Source organism: Typopeltis vanoorti, chromosome 7, assembly GCF_054136105.1.
Source record: "Typopeltis vanoorti isolate ZY-2024b chromosome 7, IOZ_Tvanoo_1.0, whole genome shotgun sequence".
Classification (NCBI taxonomy): Eukaryota; Metazoa; Arthropoda; class Arachnida; order Uropygi; family Thelyphonidae; genus Typopeltis; species Typopeltis vanoorti.
Genome location: NC_143555.1, coordinates 29,735,343 through 29,755,216, shown reverse-complemented (window position 1 = coordinate 29,755,216; position 19,874 = coordinate 29,735,343). Strand labels below are relative to the sequence as shown.

Below are 19,874 nucleotides of genomic sequence, written 5' to 3'. Positions count from 1 at the left end.
TCCAATTAGTTTTAATATGCTAAAATCTCTTCAAACAACGATCGCACTTCACCGAAAGTTCACCTTCCGTAAGTACATTGCAGAGAACGACTGAAAAAAAAAAAACTAATAAAAGTAGATTGAGAAAATATTAAATCATATTAATTGTACCTCGTAAATATTCTATCAACCAAATTAATAATGGAGAAACACATAAATTGGATTGCTCCATGCTTCATGGGTTAGAAGGTACCATAAATTCTGCTTTTTTTGCATACTTCAGTTAAGGCGAGTGTGGAATTTCAGCAACAAATCCATCGCTTTTTCTTTTATTATTTATTTTTTTATTCTGTATAAACAAAAACTTTTAGGTTTCAGTTTTGCTGCATGAATTCTTTTCTGAATATTTCCATGTTTTTCGTAAGATCTATTTGTAATTCTATATTTTAGTTTCTAAATTTGAAAAATCGTGCTTTCCTGGTGCAAACATTAATGATGTAAGTGAGGCCGTTAAAGCACAAAAGCGTAGGGTGAAATAAATGATTGTAGTGGCATGAAAGAGGGAGTAAGAGAGTTAAGATAGTGAGCCTGTTGCAGCGGTATGACAAAGTAGAATTGAAACGGGGGGCCATAATAGCGAATAACTCAATGCGTAGGTTATGCAGGAGGAGTGCATTGGAGTTTGTGGATGTGTGATGAGTCTAATAATAATAATAATTTATTAGGAATCCCTTGAGACGGCCATCAATCTTTCACTGCTAAACTTTGAATTCACGAGATTAAAATTTATTCATCTTTCTACTTTTTGTTAGTAAAACAATATTTCTCACCGTGCATTATAATTTTTCTAATATCCGATTTTTTGAATCTTTCACTGCTTAACCAGCAAAGGCTGGTCGATTGGTAAATGAAAATCTGCTACTAATGGCTCGCAAAAAGTTAAGCAGGTTTGAGCGCGGTTAGTAGTTAGAAGGAAATCAATTGTGCGATGCTGCTCTCCCTCGGTGAAGCATTGGACTCCCTGGAGATAATAATAAACTTTGAATTCACTTGATTAAAATTTATTCGTTTTTCTACTTTTTGTTAGTAAAACAATATTTCTCTCCGCGCATTCTAATTTTTCTAATATCCGATTTTCTGAATGTTCAATATTCATAAATTTAAATATTCTTGTATTTAAATGCAGTGAATACGTTTTCTTGCTCACCGCTTTCCTATACATTATACTAAATAAAAAATATAAATAATTATACTGAATAAATAAAATAATGTCTCTAATATTAATTATATTTAAATAGGTAAAGAAAAGAATAACTATTTTCAAGAATAAATTCTACTTTTTTTTTTTTTTTTTATTATTATTCCTCCCTAACAAATGCCATTATTTGGTTGTTGGCAGCACTGTGTATTTGTCAAATAATTGTGTACAAATGGGTACAGTTAGCTACCTTGTGTTTATTATCGTTACATGGTTTCGATGACTATAATTTACTGTTATGAAGGGAAACAGAAGCAATGCCTGCGAGGAAACACAGGCGTGATAAAAGTGAAATTAGTTGTTGTTTGAAGTACCTGATTTTTGGGTTTAATGTTATATTTTGGGTAAGCGTTTTTAATATATTTCATCATATTAATTGCTTTGCTGAAATCTTTATACTGTACATGCATTTATTTTCCGCCCATTCGAACCTACAGATGCATTCTGTTATGTTTGACACTTGCATATTGAAAATCTATATACCAAAATGATCCACCAGTAATTAAAAAAAAAAAAATCACACGCTTTTTAGTTACATTTTTCTGTAATAAAAATCTCCGTGTAAAAAAATTACATTACTGCCTTTTCCCGTCTACACTTCATACAAGAAGTTTAACTGTAAACTCAGATCTCTGTGCGCGTGTGGGGTAAAGTTTTTTTTAGCCCCGATCAAGTTGAGCTTCATATGTCAGAAATCTGTAGATTTTATGCTGTTAAAAAAAAATAAAATAATAATAATAATAATACGGAGTTCTCCATGCACCTAGTAGTGACTTTAGTTTGTGCATCCGAATTAAGGGTTAAAAATATCACTTCCAGCAGTACCTCCTATGAAGAAAGGCTGTGATTTTTTTTTTTTTTTTCCCAACATTCTATTCCACCTAACAGTTACTATGGAGGAAAAAAAATTCACTTAGTATGTTATTCGTCCATTCCAGTTTGTGCTGCAACATGCTATGAAATATTTGTCTTTATTTTATTTTATTTTTACTTTTGATTCTTCTATACACAATTTTTGCAGATAGACTGAAAGTTGTGAAGGAAGAAGAAATTTGTTAACACTGAATTTCAAGACTTGCAGATGCTCTGTCTCCCATAGCGTAAATGGAAGAATGATGGGTTATCGCACCCTTAAACTTTCAATTGGGAAATGTCCGAGTTCAGTTCTCATCATTGCAAGAGGAAACTTTATATGAGCTCTTCTAGTTCAAAGTGACTTAGCCAGTCTCACAATAGTGACAATAGTGTTTTTTCTGATACAAACCAGATTTTCATCATGTGTACTGGCAAATTGACCAAGTGCAACTCTAGTTTACAGACAAAAAAAAAAAAAAAATACTATTAATAAGTGGTAGATGGATTGCAGTGTTGAATTGTAGATGGTGGATTAAGTGCAGGAGTACCCTCCTGCAATGAGTCCTTGGAGGTGTAATGTAATAATAACAACATAGTCTCCCAGATTTTTGTGAGAGTTAGACATTCACAATTATGGACAACATTGTAGAGACGTAGTAGATTCCAAAGACAATCTCATCATATTCCTGATATGCCCAGCACACTTGTTGACAGTACTATGATAGCGCTACCTTAAAAGTTTACATTACTACTAACCACCAGCATTTATTTTTGTAAATTAGGCTTATCTGTAAGAACACCATAATGAGCAGCTTTTTACCATTAACTCCAATAATGGCATAGATTGTAACCCCAGACAATTGCTGTAGTTACACATATTGGATATAATTTCCTTGTTCATGCACTTGAATATTTGTTGTTCTTCCGGTTCAATATACCCATTTCCACAAAAATGAAATACTGGCATCTATAGCATCTCATGTCTCTTTCAATTGTTATTTTCAGATCCTGAAAATGATGGTTGAAAGAGACACAAGCTAAAAGTTTATTTAATCTTTCTGAGAGGATTTGACACCTATATTACTCCAAGCTCAGAATCATTGGTAAACAGCTCTTTTCAATAGCAGAGAGTAATCTCAATTTTCAATCTGTTGTCATGGCAGAGAAGATTATTAGGTTGTATTTCTAAGACATTTATTTCAGAAATGGCAATTACACCTCTAGGAGCAATAACATTTAGAACATTTTTTTAAAGAAATAATAAACCAGAAACTCAAACTTAACTTTCGTTCTGATATAAAGAGCAAAGGTTGGTCGATTGGTAGAGCCTCTGCTGCTAATGGCTCGCAAAAAGTTAAGCAAGTTTGAGCATGGTTAGTAGTTAGAAGGGTATCAAACATTCTATGGTGTTGGTGCATTCTCCCTCGATGAGTCTTTGGACTCCCCTGGAGGTGTCACATAATAAAAGTAATTTTTATTTAATGAAAATATAACATGAAATCTAATTTCAAATGCCAATATTTGCTTTTCAGAGTCTTTGATCATTACCCATGTCTCGCATCCTAGAAAGCACTTATGAATATATGTGTTTCCAACACTCAGTGTTGAATCAAGGCTCGTTTCTTTATTTTTCCATATCTTATTCAATGCCAATAAGTTTACTTTCACTATTATTATCTGAGCTCTCCTTTGTACAATCTAAATCATGTGTCATGTTGCTTTCTAGATGTGTGAAACTTCTAGTTTGCCCATTGATCTTTATTAGCCTCTTCATTCTCCCATCATCATCATCAAATTCCTGATATATACCCACAAGGGAGTACAGGATATGATAGTACTACTTGAAAAATTTACATCATTGCTAACTTCTTATCTACAGTTTTCCGCCAAATCAGTCTGTTAAATGTCAAGACTCCAATATTATCAGGTCTTATGTTTTTGTCTTCTAAGGCACTTTTTTACTGTATCAATCCACCTATATCTTGGTCTTCCTTTGAGTCTTTTTTCCTGCCAACCTGGCAGAGAACACTTGGTTTGATAATCTTTACTCTCCTATTCTTCTTAAGTGACCATACACCTGCGATTTGCTCTGCTAATGCATTCCTGGATGCTGACAATATCTAGTTCTTAACTAATATCCTCATTTTTAACATGATATTGCCATTGATGCTATCTGTTCATGTCTCTGATCTTTCTCAGGACTCTCATATCTGCAGTCTCTAGTCTTTGGTCAAGTGTTTTACTTCTAACCCAGCTCTCAGATCCATAAGTTAAAATTGATTTGAACACTGTCTTGTATTTAGCTAATTTAGTGTTTTCGCTAATTTCTCTCAGATTCCATATAAATTTATTCAGTTGACTTCCTACCATACCAGCTTTGTTGATTCTGATTTCTGTTTCCATATTTAACTTACCATCTTCACTAAAAATCATGCCTAAGTAGCTGAAATGTTTTACTTGTTCTATAAGTTCTCCATTCGCAATGCAGTTGATATTTTCAATGTTTCTGCCTATATTCATCATCTTTGTCTTTTTAATGCTGACCTTCGTACCATATCTATTACAACAGTTATTCAATTTAGTCAGGGAATCTTGCAGTCTTGTAGCAGATTTATTTAGAAGTATAACATAACATCATCTGCATATAGCAAAGAGCTGAGATTGACACCTCCAATTTTGATATCAATTTTAATACCACTTTCCTTCATAATGTGATCCATATAGATAATGAATAAGAGAGAGGATAATGTACATCCTTCTCTGACACCAGATTTAACATTAAACCATTTTCCTGTACTCCCTTCAATTCTAACTGTTGACTTATAACTCAAATAAAGAATAAGTATTGCTTGATATAATGGCCCATTAACACCATATAACTCTAGCGTTTGGAATATCTTCTCTCTTGGCAACTTGTCATATGGCTTTTCCAGATCTACAAAACTTAAGTACAGATCTTTGTTATATTTCCATGATTTCTCAACATTCTGTCATAAAGTGAAAATCTGATCCTGACAGCCTTTCTATTTAGCCTTAATCCAGCTTGTTCTTCACCAAGCTTCCCTTACACAATCCGTCTCAACCGTTTCTCAAGTATACTTGCATATATCTTACCAGGAACACTCAGTAATGAAATGCCTCTGTAATTCTCACATTCAGTTTTATTTCTCTTTTTATATATGGGTACTATGAGAGCTCTACTCCAATTATCTGAAATTTGTCCCTCTGTCCATGCCTTCTGAACTATGCAGTGCAGCCATACGACTTTTATACCTCCATACTTGAGCATTTCTGGTCGAATATCACCTACTCCTGCTGCCTTTACATATTTCAGGCTTTTGATGGCTTTTTTCTACTTGAAGTATGGATATGTATTCCTGATTGCATGCCTGGTCAGTATTTTTTATCACTGTGCTGTCATCACTGCTTGTTTCATTTAGCAGTTCTTCAAAGTAATTACTCCATACTTCAAGGATATCTTTTTCTCCTGTTTTCATGTCACCTTTATCATCTCTAATTCCTCTTACAGCACTCTTTCCTACATTTCTGAGCTTCTTCAACAACCTCCAGAATATCTTGCCACCTTCTTCATATTTATTTTCTATATTCTTGCGAAAGTCCTCCCATGACTTTTGTTTAGCTAGTTTTACACACAGTTTAGCTTTCTTACATTTGTCTCTGTATTCTCTAAGAGCACAAGCAGACTTATTTGCCAGGAACTTTTGGTATGCTTTCTTCTTGTCCTTCACTGCCTCTTTAATTTCCTGCGTCCACCATGGAGTTTTGATTTTTCTATCCTTGCAAACAACCTCACCACATGCCTCTCTGGCTGAATCAATCAGGGTTTTCTTCAAGGCTTGCCACTGAATCTCCAAGGTTTGGTTTCTGCTCTCAAACTCTCATTTTTTTTTTAATAATATTTGTGTATTTTGGTTTACAGTTTACATCTGACAGCTGCTCAACTTTTATTCTTTTTAAAACTTTCTTACATGTTCTTCTTTTCACTGTGAAATTCAATTTATCCTGCTCAAGACTAAATGGTGATCACTTCCAATTTCAAATTCTCTGTACACTCTGGTGTCCTGTACCAGGGAGAAAACATCACTATGAACAATAGCATAGTCAATGAGACTTTTCTTATTACTTGCCTCTTCTCTCCATGTGAATTTGTGCACATTTTTATGTTGGAACATTGTGTTAGTAATAACCAGTCCATGTCCTGAGCAGAAATCCAACCGGTATTTGCATTATTATTATTAGCTTTGCTCTTTTCTCCAATTTTCACAAAATATTTTTGTATGTCTGACAATCATTTCCTTCTCTATTTAGATCCCAAACAAGAAACAACTTTTCCATTGTGTCAGTTGCTTTCTCTAAAGCCTCAAAAAATTCCTCCACTTCTACCTTAGTAGAACCTTCTGTGGGACCATAGGCACAAATAAGTCTTGTTGTCCAGTTCCCGATTCTCATATTTGCCCACATCACTCTACTTCAGACTGCCTGCCATTCAAGAAGATTAGCCTCGTATATATTATTATTATTATTATTATTATTATGGGTATCTCCATGGAGTCAGTAAACTCATCGCAGGAGACCCAAACTATCAGAACAATATCTATCATATCTCTTCTTGAATTCATTTACAGATGAAGAACTCACAGCTGAGTCAGGCAATGCATTCCACTCATTCACCACCCTCCAGGCGAAAAACCTTGTTCTCACACCCTTGTTAACCATACTTTTCCTTAATTTCCAGGGATGGCCTCTTGTTCTTCCATCACTATCACACAGCTGAAACATTTCCCCTGCATGAATCTTATAAAAACCTTTTAGTAATTTAAATGTTTCTATCATATCCCCTCTTATCTGCCTGTCAACCAACCTCTGCAATCTACAAGCTCTCAATCTATCAATGTAAGGAGCGTTTTTTACATTACTCACCAACTTAGTCACTCTCCTCTGAACCATCTCCACAATTGCCTCATCTCCAAGGAATCCAGGTGACCAGACCTGAGCACTGTAATCCAAATGTGGAGGTATCAACACTTTATAAAGGGAAATAATAATCTTTATCTCTGGATGTTAGTGTGTTTCTCAATAACCAAGTAATGCTATGTGCAATCTTGGACACCTTAGCAATGTCTCCCCTGAACTTCATCTCCCTATCCACCAATACCCCTTAGTCTCTAGCCTCATCAATCTCTTGGAATACCATTCCATCGACGTAGTACACAGCTGGTAATCTTTTAAATCCAAAATGCATAACTTTATACTTTTCCACATTGAACTGACATCCATAACCTTGTGCCATTTCACCAGCTTATTTAAATCATCCTGAAAACTCAACATCAACTTGATTTTTTATTGCACTACCCAACTTTGCATCATCAGCAAACAACTGAATATCTCCCTTTAAGCCATTTCCTATATCATTTATGTACAAATTAAACCTCAATAAAACCTGAGGCACACCACTGGTCACCTGCCTCATCCTGGACTCTGCTCCTCCATACACAACCTTCTGGTATCTCTCCCTGAACCATTATCCTATCCATATCACCAGTTTAGTATCCATTCCCATCTGCTCCAATTTGCGCATCAGTATTCCATGGGGTATCCTGTCAAATGCCTTAGCAAAATCCAGAAGTACCACTATATAGCCATTTCCTTTGTCCAACTTAGATATCATTCTATTATAAAAAGTTAATAAATTGCTAAGGCAGGATTGACCTTTAACAAAACCATGTTGGCCCCGATAGAGTATCATATCCTGATCCACCCATTCTTGAATTTTGTCTTGAACCAACTTTTCCAATACTTTTACCACCACTCCTGAGATGGTGATTGGTCTGTAATTTACTACCTAGTTTTAGAGCCACCTTTATGCAAAGGAACTACTTTGCCTTCCTTCTACTCCTTAGGGACCATACCAGAGTTCAAACTGAAGTTAAATAACCAAGTAAGAGGCATTGACAATTCCTTTGCACATTCACGCAACACCCGTGCTGATATTCCATCTAAACCTACAGCAGTGTTGCATTTAAATTTTGCAATATACTAAGTACTTCTGATTTCTTAACTTCAGTTCTCGCATTAGTTATTGCTACAGGTACAGAGATATTCTCACTTGGGTGATAGACTTTTGAAAAGTGATCACTCATTAACTCTACTATTACATCTAAATTTGTCACCTTATTACCATCAGCACCCACTAAAGTTATCTTTCCGAAGTCATTCTTCCTTTTACTTGCTACATAGCGGAAGAACTCTTTGGGATTGCCCTTGATCTCCTTGGCTAAGGTCTTCTCATAATTCGATTTAGCTTTTCATGCTATGCTGGTAACCTTCCTATCTTGAGCCTTGTACTGCTCGTAGGTGTACTGATTGCCTTTCTCCTTGTAAATTCTCCATAACATTTTATTTTTTTGCAGATCAAGCTTGATACTACTACTCATCCATCTAACGCCTACCTTGTTTGTCTTCCTGAACATGGGGACACAATCTGATATTGCCTTCCTCAGATACCTGCTGATTTTATCCCATGCACTGCTAACATCTTTTCCCTTCAATATGTTCTGCCATGGGTTGGCTGCAAGCTCACTCTGAAGCTTTTTATAATTGCCTTACCTATAGTTCCGTATATATACCCCTTCTTAAGAGAGAAATCGACAAATTTTGCAACCTCCCAAGTCAATACCACATGATTGCTCTCACCAATTGGATGCAACGAGGACACCTTACTTATTCATACATCCTCCGAACCAGTGACCAGGTCCAACACTCTCACACCACGTGTCCCTTCAGTTATGTGCTGTTTCAAGTAATTATCTCGTAGAAGATATTTAGTGTTGAATACTATGTCTACACCTTCTTTTCCTTAATTGTCATTGCCTGAATATAACATTTTGTATTTATTGCTCAGAAAGATCTCACCAGTTTTTGTCTTTTTTGTTTCAGTCACCCCTATTATCGATCTGGTACTTATCCAATTCCTCAGCTAGCTACATTTCTTTGCCATTCAGGCTTCTTATGTTGATAGTACCGATCTTGAAACTCTGATGATGTTGAGTTGGGGTAAGTTTTAGGATTTGTTCCAGTAGTTGACTTTTCACTGTTTGCCCTGGTACCCTGGCGAAAACAATGGGGGGGGGGGGGGCTTGTTTAACCAGGCCATGTCCCAGCTGTCATGTTGTACCATCATTTGAAATTTTGGTTTAAGCCAATAAGAATACAATTTGGTCGGCTAAATCCCAAATTGCCAGCTCATCCTCGTCTGTTCACTATCCAGGTAGATATGTGATAGGGTGCACCACGAGAAGGTGAGGATTGGACATCAAGTCAAAGGCCCTGTTCGGTTCTCCGCATTCCTTTGAAGGCTATGTGGAGGTCTCCTCTCAGTTATATAGCTTTGACCCATTCTCTTATCTCCAGATATTATTGATTTAGCTTTTCCAGTGTTTGTCATCTCATTCCTTCTTCATTTCAGCAGTCTCCTTTCAAGTTCATCTCTTTCAATAATGACTGTCATCTGCAAATCATAAATTATTAATTTTTATACCTTTTATAACATCCACTGTTCTTTCTAGAAGCATGATAAACATACGCAGGGATATCAGGTCCTCTTGTTTCATGCCCCTCTTTGTCTGGAACCATCTTCCTGTTTCTCCACAATTTCTCTTTCCATTAACATTGATAATCTGCAATAGATATACAGGTAACCATTCAAAATCCAGCCATCAATAATCCGGTTCCTTCAGATCTCCAGCTTGGATTTCGGAGCGTGCATTTTCAAATTTACCGCGTTCACACGCCACTGTTTTCTATTTATGTTTATGTTTTGATGGCGCTGTAGTCGATAAGCATTGCGATAACCTGCTTATTTCTTTGCATTTTATCATTTATTTGCTGCTGTATAGCTCCATTATGGATTCAGCAAAGAAAAGAGGTGGCGTTAAACGTAAACATCGTGCATTGTCGATTGCAGAGAGAGTGGAAGTGCTAAAAAAACTTGATAGCGGCATGTCTGTGCGAACCGTTTGTGAAACCATCCGAAATACGGCACCCTTCAGGTCCGAAGGTTGCCAGATTTTTGAATACCTACCTGTATTAGGTTCCTGTCCATACAATTGGAGTAGCCTATGCTACTGTAAAATTCAATGCAGTGTAAATTTTCCTTTTCTTGCATCGACTTTTATAGAGGTCAAATCTAAATAAATAATGTTGTAAATAATCTTAAAAGCCCATGTATTTAACCACAAGGAATTAGCATGCTAGATTGTACAAAACAGAAAATGTCTAAAAATGTAAGGTTCAAGGGCAGTGCCTTAGAAATCGGCAATGTATTGATGTTGGTATAGTTTGCTCACAGTTTGTAGATCTCTGCTCGGTGTCTTACCAAGAATAGTCGATTCATGCTGAAGGGGAGAAAGAAATGAAGGATGTACGAATTGGTCGCCAACACGCAAAATCACATGCTTTATAGGTAAAATTTTCCAACTGTTATACAAAGCAACATAGTTAACTACAATGTTGTTTTATTTTTGTCAGTATATATCAGAACACAATTATAGGTAAATAATAATTTGACTTATCGCTGATATTTCGCTGGTGTTATAACCAGCATCTTCAGAGCACAAAAACAGTTTGTCACAATACGCGAGACTACAACAACATGGTGTAATCAATGGACTAGTTTAACAAAATTGTAGCAGCAGCACAAAAACTAAGGTCCTAATTAGGCGCTCTCTATCTTAAAAAAAAAAATTGCAGTTACTACACAAAGACTAAAGTCCTAAAAACAGAGAGAAAGGGAGAAAACGCCGGTACTGTCTCCCAGATCTTAGGCAAATTTATACAGCCATATTTGTTGAGATTTAGAGTATGTTTCAAAGCTTCTGTTGCTTCTAAGAACAATCTTTCCGACTTGTAAGAGTTTATATGCAGTACTTTTGTTTTCTTCCAGTTGATTCTGTGTGCAGGGGTATCCAAAGCATGGTCTGCTAGGCCCGACTTGCCGTAGTGATAGTGCTGGATGTATCTTTTATCTTCACAGTTCTTCCTGTTTGACTGTAGTAAGCTTGATCACACGAGCTGAGTACTTCATAGACTTCTGGATGTGATGAAGGAGGGATGCTGTCCTTGGGTGAACGGATGAGAGTTGCTAATTTGACACACGGTCTGAATACTATGCATAGTTCATGTTTATTAAGAATTCTAGATATCTTTTCTGATGTGCCTTTAATGTATGGGATGGTGACTGTTTTGTTGTAGTTCACTGTGGTGAATAGTGGGAGGGGTTTGTTAAGAGCATTTAGTATTTTGTTTATCTTATAGGGATTATACCCATTGGCCAAGAAGGTGTGGTGTAAGTGAGCCAGTTCAGCAGTAAGAGCATTGTCATTGGAACAGATTGCTCTTGCTCTGTGGGTTAGCATTTTTAAAATACCATACTGTTGAGAAGGGTGATGATGTGATTGTTTGTGTAAATATCTCCCTGTATGTGTGGGTTTTCTAAAAACTGAAAATGATATCGTCATTTTATACTGTCAAAAATAAAATAACATGTGTGACGAACATATAAGCCTTTCTACACGTTAACTACAATAATCATAAAAGAGAAGTTAATTTTCCGGCGTGTAATAATAAACAACTCATCCCACAATACGGACTGATTATCCTATTATCAGAATGGATTGGATTCTCCTCCTGTTGACATGCACAGAAGTGCCGAAGGGTCTCGAATCTGTGGGCGTACTATATTTTGTAGATAGTGTAAGCGAAATTTAATGTGCCCAAAGTCAGCTTGATACCACTTTCAAGGTCAGTGGCAAAAGGGCGGTATACTTCTGACATAGTTCTGCCTTTTTGAAAATGGGATTAAGTGTGTACATTCAAGGAGAACTAAAAGTCAGCGTTAAAGTGAAGGTCAAGACAGATTGCACGGGAATGGTCGGGGGTCTCGACCCTTCGTCCAGAGTCCCAAGGAAATTGTATATAAGTCATCAAAGAATGAAGAAAGGGGTTGACACCAGGAAAAGAAAAGGAGGAAAAGAGGAGAGAACCTCAGTAGGAGAGGATCCACCATGTTCGTCAGTTCGAATGAAGTCGCAAAGGACAGCCACTGGAGGCGAAAGACTACCGAGGGAGAAGCGGAGCAGGAGCAGCATGCATTGCAATTAAGACAGTCTGCATAGGCCTCGATCGTCAGACCCTGCCCGATTCATAAACACCGCGAAATTGTGCTCTAGGCCCCTTGAGTCATTCCAGATGAGACGACGGTGCCAACGGAATCTCCGAGTAAAAGCCAAAAACCTGAAACGGATGCGAAGCCAAGGAACCTAAGAAGGAACTAAGAATGAGTGCATAATAGAGTTAAAGAAGATATGTGAGTCGATTTCATTGTATTTTGCTTATGATTTTTGAAACTGTAGGTTTCTTAAAGAGTTGTTATAACTAGTCTAAGAATAGTTTGTTTAAAGTTATAGTTAGAATTACTAGTTACAAGTAACAGAGCATGATATTCCTTGAATTGTAATGGGCTGATAGTTTTTTCTTTGAATGTTGATAAAAATATAATATGATGCATGATTCTGTGAATTTTCTGAAGGTTAATTTGCTCTATTGTTTAAGCGTAAAGTGAAGTATGAAAGAATCTTTCCCTATTGTATGATTTGTATTATACAATTTAGTATAAATATCTTTGTTTTGTTTACAAAGTGTGCCACCTGATCTTTTAAGCAATGCACTGTTTCAAAATAAACACGATCCTGTGATTTGGGGAGTTTAAGGTTAGTTTCAATGTTTATTGTTAAGAAGGGCTTTAGGATAGTTTCAAAGAGAACTCTATTGGAAGTATTAATATAGCTTATATCACAAGGAGAGCACTAGTGGTGCAGTCGATTAAACGAAAAAATAAATTTCTAGAGTTCTCCTGGTATAAGAAAATTATCCTAAAAGTAGAGTATAGATTGATAAGGCTAATAAAGAGTAGAGAAAGTTAAAAAGATAAAAAAAAAAAAAGATAAAAGATAAATTAGAATGAAGACTAAAATAGAAAATAGATAGAATAGGAATAGAAAAGTATAGAAGAATAAAAAAAGACCCCCATTTTACACTACTTTCTATTCTTGTGCTGTTGTATGCTTTCTGAAAGTCGCAAACCAGCCATGAAAGTTTATATTTTTGAGGCGCAGTACTTCTGAATTATGTTTGCTTATCTTGTGGATTTCTACGACTCAATTGTTCTGTAGTTTTTGCAGTCTATTTTGCTTCCTTTTTTTTTTGTGATTGGTATTAGAATTGATGTTATCCATTTCCCTTCACCCCACACAATGCTGTACAACCCTTGTAGTTCATCTATCATCAGTCTTACCATATTTCAGCATCATTCCAGTAATCTCATTGTCCCAGGGTGTTTATGGTTCTTTAAATGCTTTACTTTCTTTACAACCTTGTCCCTTAGTATATGTCTCTCCCTCTGTACTGGTGATGATATTTCCTTCAGTTCATCAGTTAACCTGCCTTGGACCTCAACATCTCTGTTGTATATAAATCTAAGCAGTCATGTCCATCTCTCTCTCTCTCTCTCCTGTTTTTTCTGTGTTCATCGCAATTTGATCTTTTTTTATTTTTTATGGTTTTCTGCTTTGGACTCCATTTCTTGACATTTTTGATCATTTTGTATACTTCTCTTATTCTGTATTCACCGTAGTATTTATTGATATCTTCACTTTTCCTCAGAACACTTTGATTTGATCCTTCTAACTACCCCTTCTCTTCATTGCATTTCATTCTATATATATTTTTTTTTTCCAGACATATTATTCCTCTTTATGTGCATCATTAATGGTTATTATTATTTTTTTAATTAGATTTAATGCTGCCTGTGAGATCCATCTCTTCTTTGGCTTCTCTGTGGTATTATGCACTGCTCTCTTGATTGCTGAGAGAGCAGTGGAATAAACAGTACATTTTCAATAATGGGTTTTAATTTTTCCTTGAGACTTCCCTATCCAATTTCCCTGCCAATTTGATATTGGCACTCACTAAGCCATGATTCGATGCCATGTTTGCTCCTTAAAATGTTTGACACTGCTGGAATGATGTGGCCCACTCCTTATGAGTATATTATGTCTAGCATCTTTGTTCTTCTGTCAGATGATTGCCATTTCCACTTTCTGCAGATTTTTTTTGCTGGAATTTTGTATTGCAAATGACCATATCATACTTTAGAACAAACTCAATCATCCTTTCTCCTCTTTCATTGCTTTCTCTTTATCTACATTTGCCCATTATTCTTTCCCATCTTTCATTGTCCATTCTAATCTCCTCCAGTCAGTATATCACTATTTGGTACTGATTCCAAGATTGCTTTGAAGTTGCTATAGAATAACTTTCTTTTTCAGTGCTTTCTGAAGTGGATGAAGATACCTTGACCACTGCAGTGTTAAGCAGTCTTATTGCAAATCTTGTTATCATCATTTTTTATTTCCTGGTTTATATCTTAATAATACTTTTCTTCTTCTTTTATCGAAAAGAAATCCAACTCCATGTTTTATACTTTTCCCAGACGAGATGATGATTCTTCCACCTTGTATCTCCCTGACTTTCCAACACATTGCCACTAATCCAGTGATGTAACATCTCTCCATATCCTTGCAAAGCAGTATGTAACTTTCTTGGGGGGGGGGGCTATAAAGTACACACTTTTCACATGGAATTTCACATTTTTTAATTTCACATAATTTCACATAAAAAAAATTTCACACTTTTCACACTTACCGATAATGTCGGTAAGAATGTGAAACCATATGTTGATCCAGCCCTAGATGATCAGTTGAGTTATGTGGACTTTGTATATCCTAGCATTGTCTGAGCTCAGACAATGCCAGCTCAGACAATCCTAGCATTGTCTGAGCTGGCATGCTGTAATTTTCCTTTGAACTCTCATATTTGCACTGGATTTAAATTGTTTCATTCTTATAGTCAGTGCATCAACATTCATCTGACCAACCTTAATGGTTTGTTCAGCTTCCTCTAACATCAGGAACAGACACTGTTTGCAGCTGCTAACTATGGATCAGACTGTTGTTGCATATTGATCTATGGAGATATTTCATTTACTCATATCTGAGAGGAATTCTCCTATCTGCCACCTCAGGACATGTCCTTGAAGGATCATAGACAAGATGACAAATTTACTGTTAATAAATTTATTGCTAAGATATTTCTCTTGTCACATGTTATAAGAAAGAATTTTATTTTCAATGTGAAATTTAATTTTTATACCTCTTGCACAAACCAGATAAATCATTTTTCAGTATTTTAACCTTTTGTTTTACAATTTCTGATAAAGGAAATTCTAAGTAAAACAGTTAAGAGATTTCACGGTATGATATGAACACAGATGGATAAGAAAATAACTATTTATTAACTTAGAAGCTAATATTTCACTGGTATTATATCCAGCATCTTCAGAGCACACAACACAAGTTGCAAAAGCAAGACAATCACAATCCGATGTAACAGTGGGGCTAGTATAATTGCAGCGTGCAACACAAGACTCAAGTCCTAATGTGGCGCCATCTAGGTAAAAAAAAAATAATAAAAAAAATTCAAAGTTTTGAAATAGTAGTCCAAATGATAGTCTTAGAAAGTTTTAAAAAATAAAATAAAAGTAATAAATATTAATTTGATCTTAGGATGACTGTTTCCTAAATCTTTGGTAGATTTATACGGCCATACTTGTTAAGGTTTGGAGTATGTTTTAAGGCTTCTGTTGATTACAGGAACAACCTCTCTGACTTGTAGAAGCTTCTGTGCATTACTTTTGTTTCTTTCCAATTGATCCTGTGTGCAGGGATATCCAAAGCATGGTCTGCCAGACTCGACTTGCCATAGTGAAAGTGTCGGATATATTTTTTGTGTTCACTGAGGCGGATGTCCACAGTTCTTCCTGTCTGTCCGTAGTAGGCTTGATGGCAAGAACAGGGCACTACATAGACTTCTGGATGTGATAAAGGAGTGCATTTGTCCTTAGGTGAACGGATGAGAGTTGCTAATTTTATATAAGGTTTGAATACTGTGCGTAGTTGGTGTTTGTTAAGCACCCTAGATATCTAGTCAGATGTGCCTTTGATGTATGGGATGGTGATAGTTTTGTTGTAGTCTTTTGTGGTAGATAGAGGGGATTTCTGGGTTGCATTTAGTATGTTATCTGTCTTATGGGGATTATAACCATTGGTTAAGAAGGTATGACATAGGTGAGAAAGTTCAGCAGTGAGAGCAATGTCATTGGAACAGATGGCTCTAGCTCTATGGGTTAGTGTTTTTAAGATACCATATTGTTGAGAAGGGTGATGGTGTGATTGTTTGTGTATGTATCTCCCTGTATGTGTGGGTTTTCTATAAAATGATAAGGAACCTTCTGGAAGACATGTGGTCAGTGTGTCCAGGAAGGGCAGGCAGTCATTGGCTTCTAGTTCCATTGTAAAGTGGATTTTAGGGTGCTGACTATTTAGATGCACTAAAAATGTATTCAATGTGTCCGGGCCATGTGGCCAAATAACAAACACATCATCAACATAGCGTAGCCAGAGAATAGGTTTGAGAGTGGCTGTATTGATGGCTAATTTTTCCAGATGTTCTATGCAGAAGTTGGCTAGGGGGGGGAAGGGGGGGGGGAACCCATAGCTGTCCCATCTAATTGTTTGTATATTTTCCCTTTCCATGTAAAATAACCTGCCTGTACTGTGAATTTAAATAGCTGAAATATATCTGGGGGAAATTATGAATTTAGTAAGTTAAGTGTTTCAATCAGTGGTACATTAGTGAATAATGAGGTGATATCAAAACTCACTATTAGGTCTGAACTATTTAAGGCGTGGGTTTCTGAAATACTTTTTTAGGTGGGTAGAATTTTTAACAAAAGAGGGAGAATTGTTTGTTTAAGTGGTTAGTAATTTGGCTAAATGTTTAGCTAGTTTATATGTAGGACTGTTTATACTATCTACAATAGGATGCAAAGGTGTACCTTGTTTGTGTATTTTAGGAGCACCATATATTCTGGGTGTTTTAACGTGCAAGGGTTTGAGTTTTTTGACAATTTCTTTTGGCCAGGAAATGACTTTGTTCAGTAACTTGCACACCTTATTCTTTTGTGAGTTGGTGGGATCTCGATCTATGATTTGCTATGTAGACCAGTCTTGGAGCAGTGCATGCATTTTAAATGAATGAAAATAAATAAATAGTTATTTTCTTATCCATCTGTGTTCATATCATACCATAAAATCTATTACAACATGTCTGATGAACACATAAGCCTATTCACGCATATAAGTAAAACAGTGTACTAAGTAAAAAAGTGATGTGGATTTGAAATCTATCAAGCCATTGGTGATTTGTGTATTTCATCCACTTCTGCTGGTAGGATGATTAATGGTGAAGGGTTATTTGAGGTCTCATTTGATGGTATGACACTGAAATTCAGTTTCCGGAATGAAGTACATTTTTTTATGGCAATCACCCTCATGAAAAGGTTATAATTCTATAGCTCATTACTGTGGATGAGCTATGGGCTAGACCATGAAGACCTATGGTGTCTTGCAACGTTAACTGTGTACACACTTGCATAAGAAAGGAAGGATCTGGAACAATCTTCATCAGCAATTACAACACTAAAGGAGTTCTGTATACCAGTTGGTGGATGATAAATGGGATCAGACCTAACAGTATAGTAATGAATCAGCAGGCTTCCTGATCAGCTAGCAAATTATCCTGCCACCACCTTGTCTGCCAGATCATGCCTTCAGGGAGTCCAGAAGATGTGTAGTGGTCATAGTCAAAGCATCTGCGCAGGTGACATTTTATTATATTAACTATTCTCGTGCATTAACCATGAAAGACAACAAAAAGAATGTACACTTATTCTGCAGATTAAAAAAAAATTAGAAAAAAAAAGACATCAAGGGGGGGGGGGAGAAACTACAAAAAATCAGTCTCTCTCACACACACACACACACTTCTAGTTATCCAAACCTGACCTCTTTCTAGTGGAACTCTGGTAGTATTAACAGATTACCATCATAAAGCATCACATGTCAGAATGCTAAATGGTCAGTTCCCTCTTTTTTGATTTGCTTTGGCTCATAATTTCCTCACCACATTTTGTAGGATTCATTTGCTGTCTATCACTCTTCAAATTGTGTTAATCATTGAGATATTTTCTCGATTACATTTTTTTTTCCCAGAAATTAATTTTCTTCAATCCAAACATCCAAATAGTAGGTCATTGTACACACACACACACACACACACACACACACACACACACACATCTCATTTCTCCAGTTCCACTAATCAGGCTGGAAGCGATATCAGGTTATTTTCTTTTAGCCCACCAGAGGACAAGCCAATTTTCATCGTCCTGCCAGACACATAATGTTATCCTAACCAGTTCTCCTTCCAGATATTCTCAAGCTATGTGTTCTGTTTTCATTATATAAACCAGACCACAAACTTCATCCAATTTCTCTTATGAAACACCCTACAACCAGTTCTGTGATGTCCTTTGGCTTACAATTATGCCAAATGGAATGACTTTCCTTCTCCTCCTCTATTTCCTCTTGGTTAGATTTAACAGGCTGTTTCTGAACCATATAATAACGGGAGTGGCAATTACTGTATAAAATTTAACTTGAGTTTCTTTCTTGTATTTTTATTTAATATCCTTTTTAATTGTCCAACAAATTTTCTGATTTTTTTTTTTCTTTCATGTATATCTTTTGCATATGTTATTATGCAGCCTAAATAATTAAACTGTGTCAGCTGATCTATTTATTTTTATGACTATCAGAAGATTCCACATTTGAATCCTGGCTGGCTCGTATGGTTGTTCTTTGCCGGCCTGGTTGGCCAATTGGTTAGCATATCCGCTCTCCAGCCAAATAAAAGGCTGTGAGTTCAAATCCTGCAGTGGGCATGGATGTTTGTGATTGTCTGTGAAAATACTGATATGGGCAGTAGATGATGCTGTTTGCTGTAGTTGGTGGATTGAGTGGTGGAGACGGATTTGCAGAGTAGGTGCCCTCCCTTGATGAGTCTTTGGACTCCTTGGAGGTGTGACATAATAACGATAATATTTTTGATCTAACATGATCTCAACCTTTAAATGCCATCATTTTTGTTTTTTTTTTGTGAAATTTTTAAATTTTATTAGTGGCTGATGTCATTTAATTCGTAAAATGATTTTTGAAGGGCGTATTCATTGTCTTGTAATGTAATCCGATCATCTGCATATAAGCATTGTATTGATAATAGTTTCTTCTGGTTAACCAGATACCTTGTTTTATTGTTTTCCATATTTTAATATTTAATAATCTGATCTCTCTCTCTATATATATATATTAAATAGAGTTGAAGATAAGCTACATCCTTGTAGCATCTTGATTAATTTTGATCTCTTCTGTCCATTTATTACCTAACTGCAACTGTATTTTTGTATCATTATACACATTTTGTATAGCTTGTATCAAATGTAATGAATATTTTTTGTTTTTTTTTTATTATAATCCATAATTTTTCTCTGTATTTTATCAAAATCTTTCTAATAATCTGTAAACACCAGATGAGTCTCTAAATTAAATTCTCATCTTTTTTTCAGTAATTTGTTTTACATAAATATTGTCTGTACACAATTTTCAATGTCTGAAACTATTTGGTTCTTCTGAGAGTTAATTGCAATATTTCTAAGTCTTTTATTCAGGATTTTACTGTAAATTTTATA

The 19,874-nt window shown here is 35.9% G+C and overlaps 1 protein-coding gene across 2 annotated transcripts in view; it reads left to right on the top strand.

Moving 5' to 3' along the window:
* The first annotated feature begins 1,369 nt into the window (after positions 1-1,369).
* The window catches only part of LOC150104546 (tetraspanin-5-like), a 231,114-nt gene continuing 212,609 nt past the window's right edge, over positions 1,370-19,874 (top strand). For both annotated transcript variants that reach the window (XM_090395760.1, XM_090395761.1), the window contains exon 1: positions 1,370-1,581. In XM_090395760.1, coding sequence (XP_090251886.1) covers positions 1,495-1,581 — 87 coding nt within the window. In that variant the 5' untranslated portion in view covers positions 1,370-1,494. The remainder of the gene's footprint in view (positions 1,582-19,874) is intronic.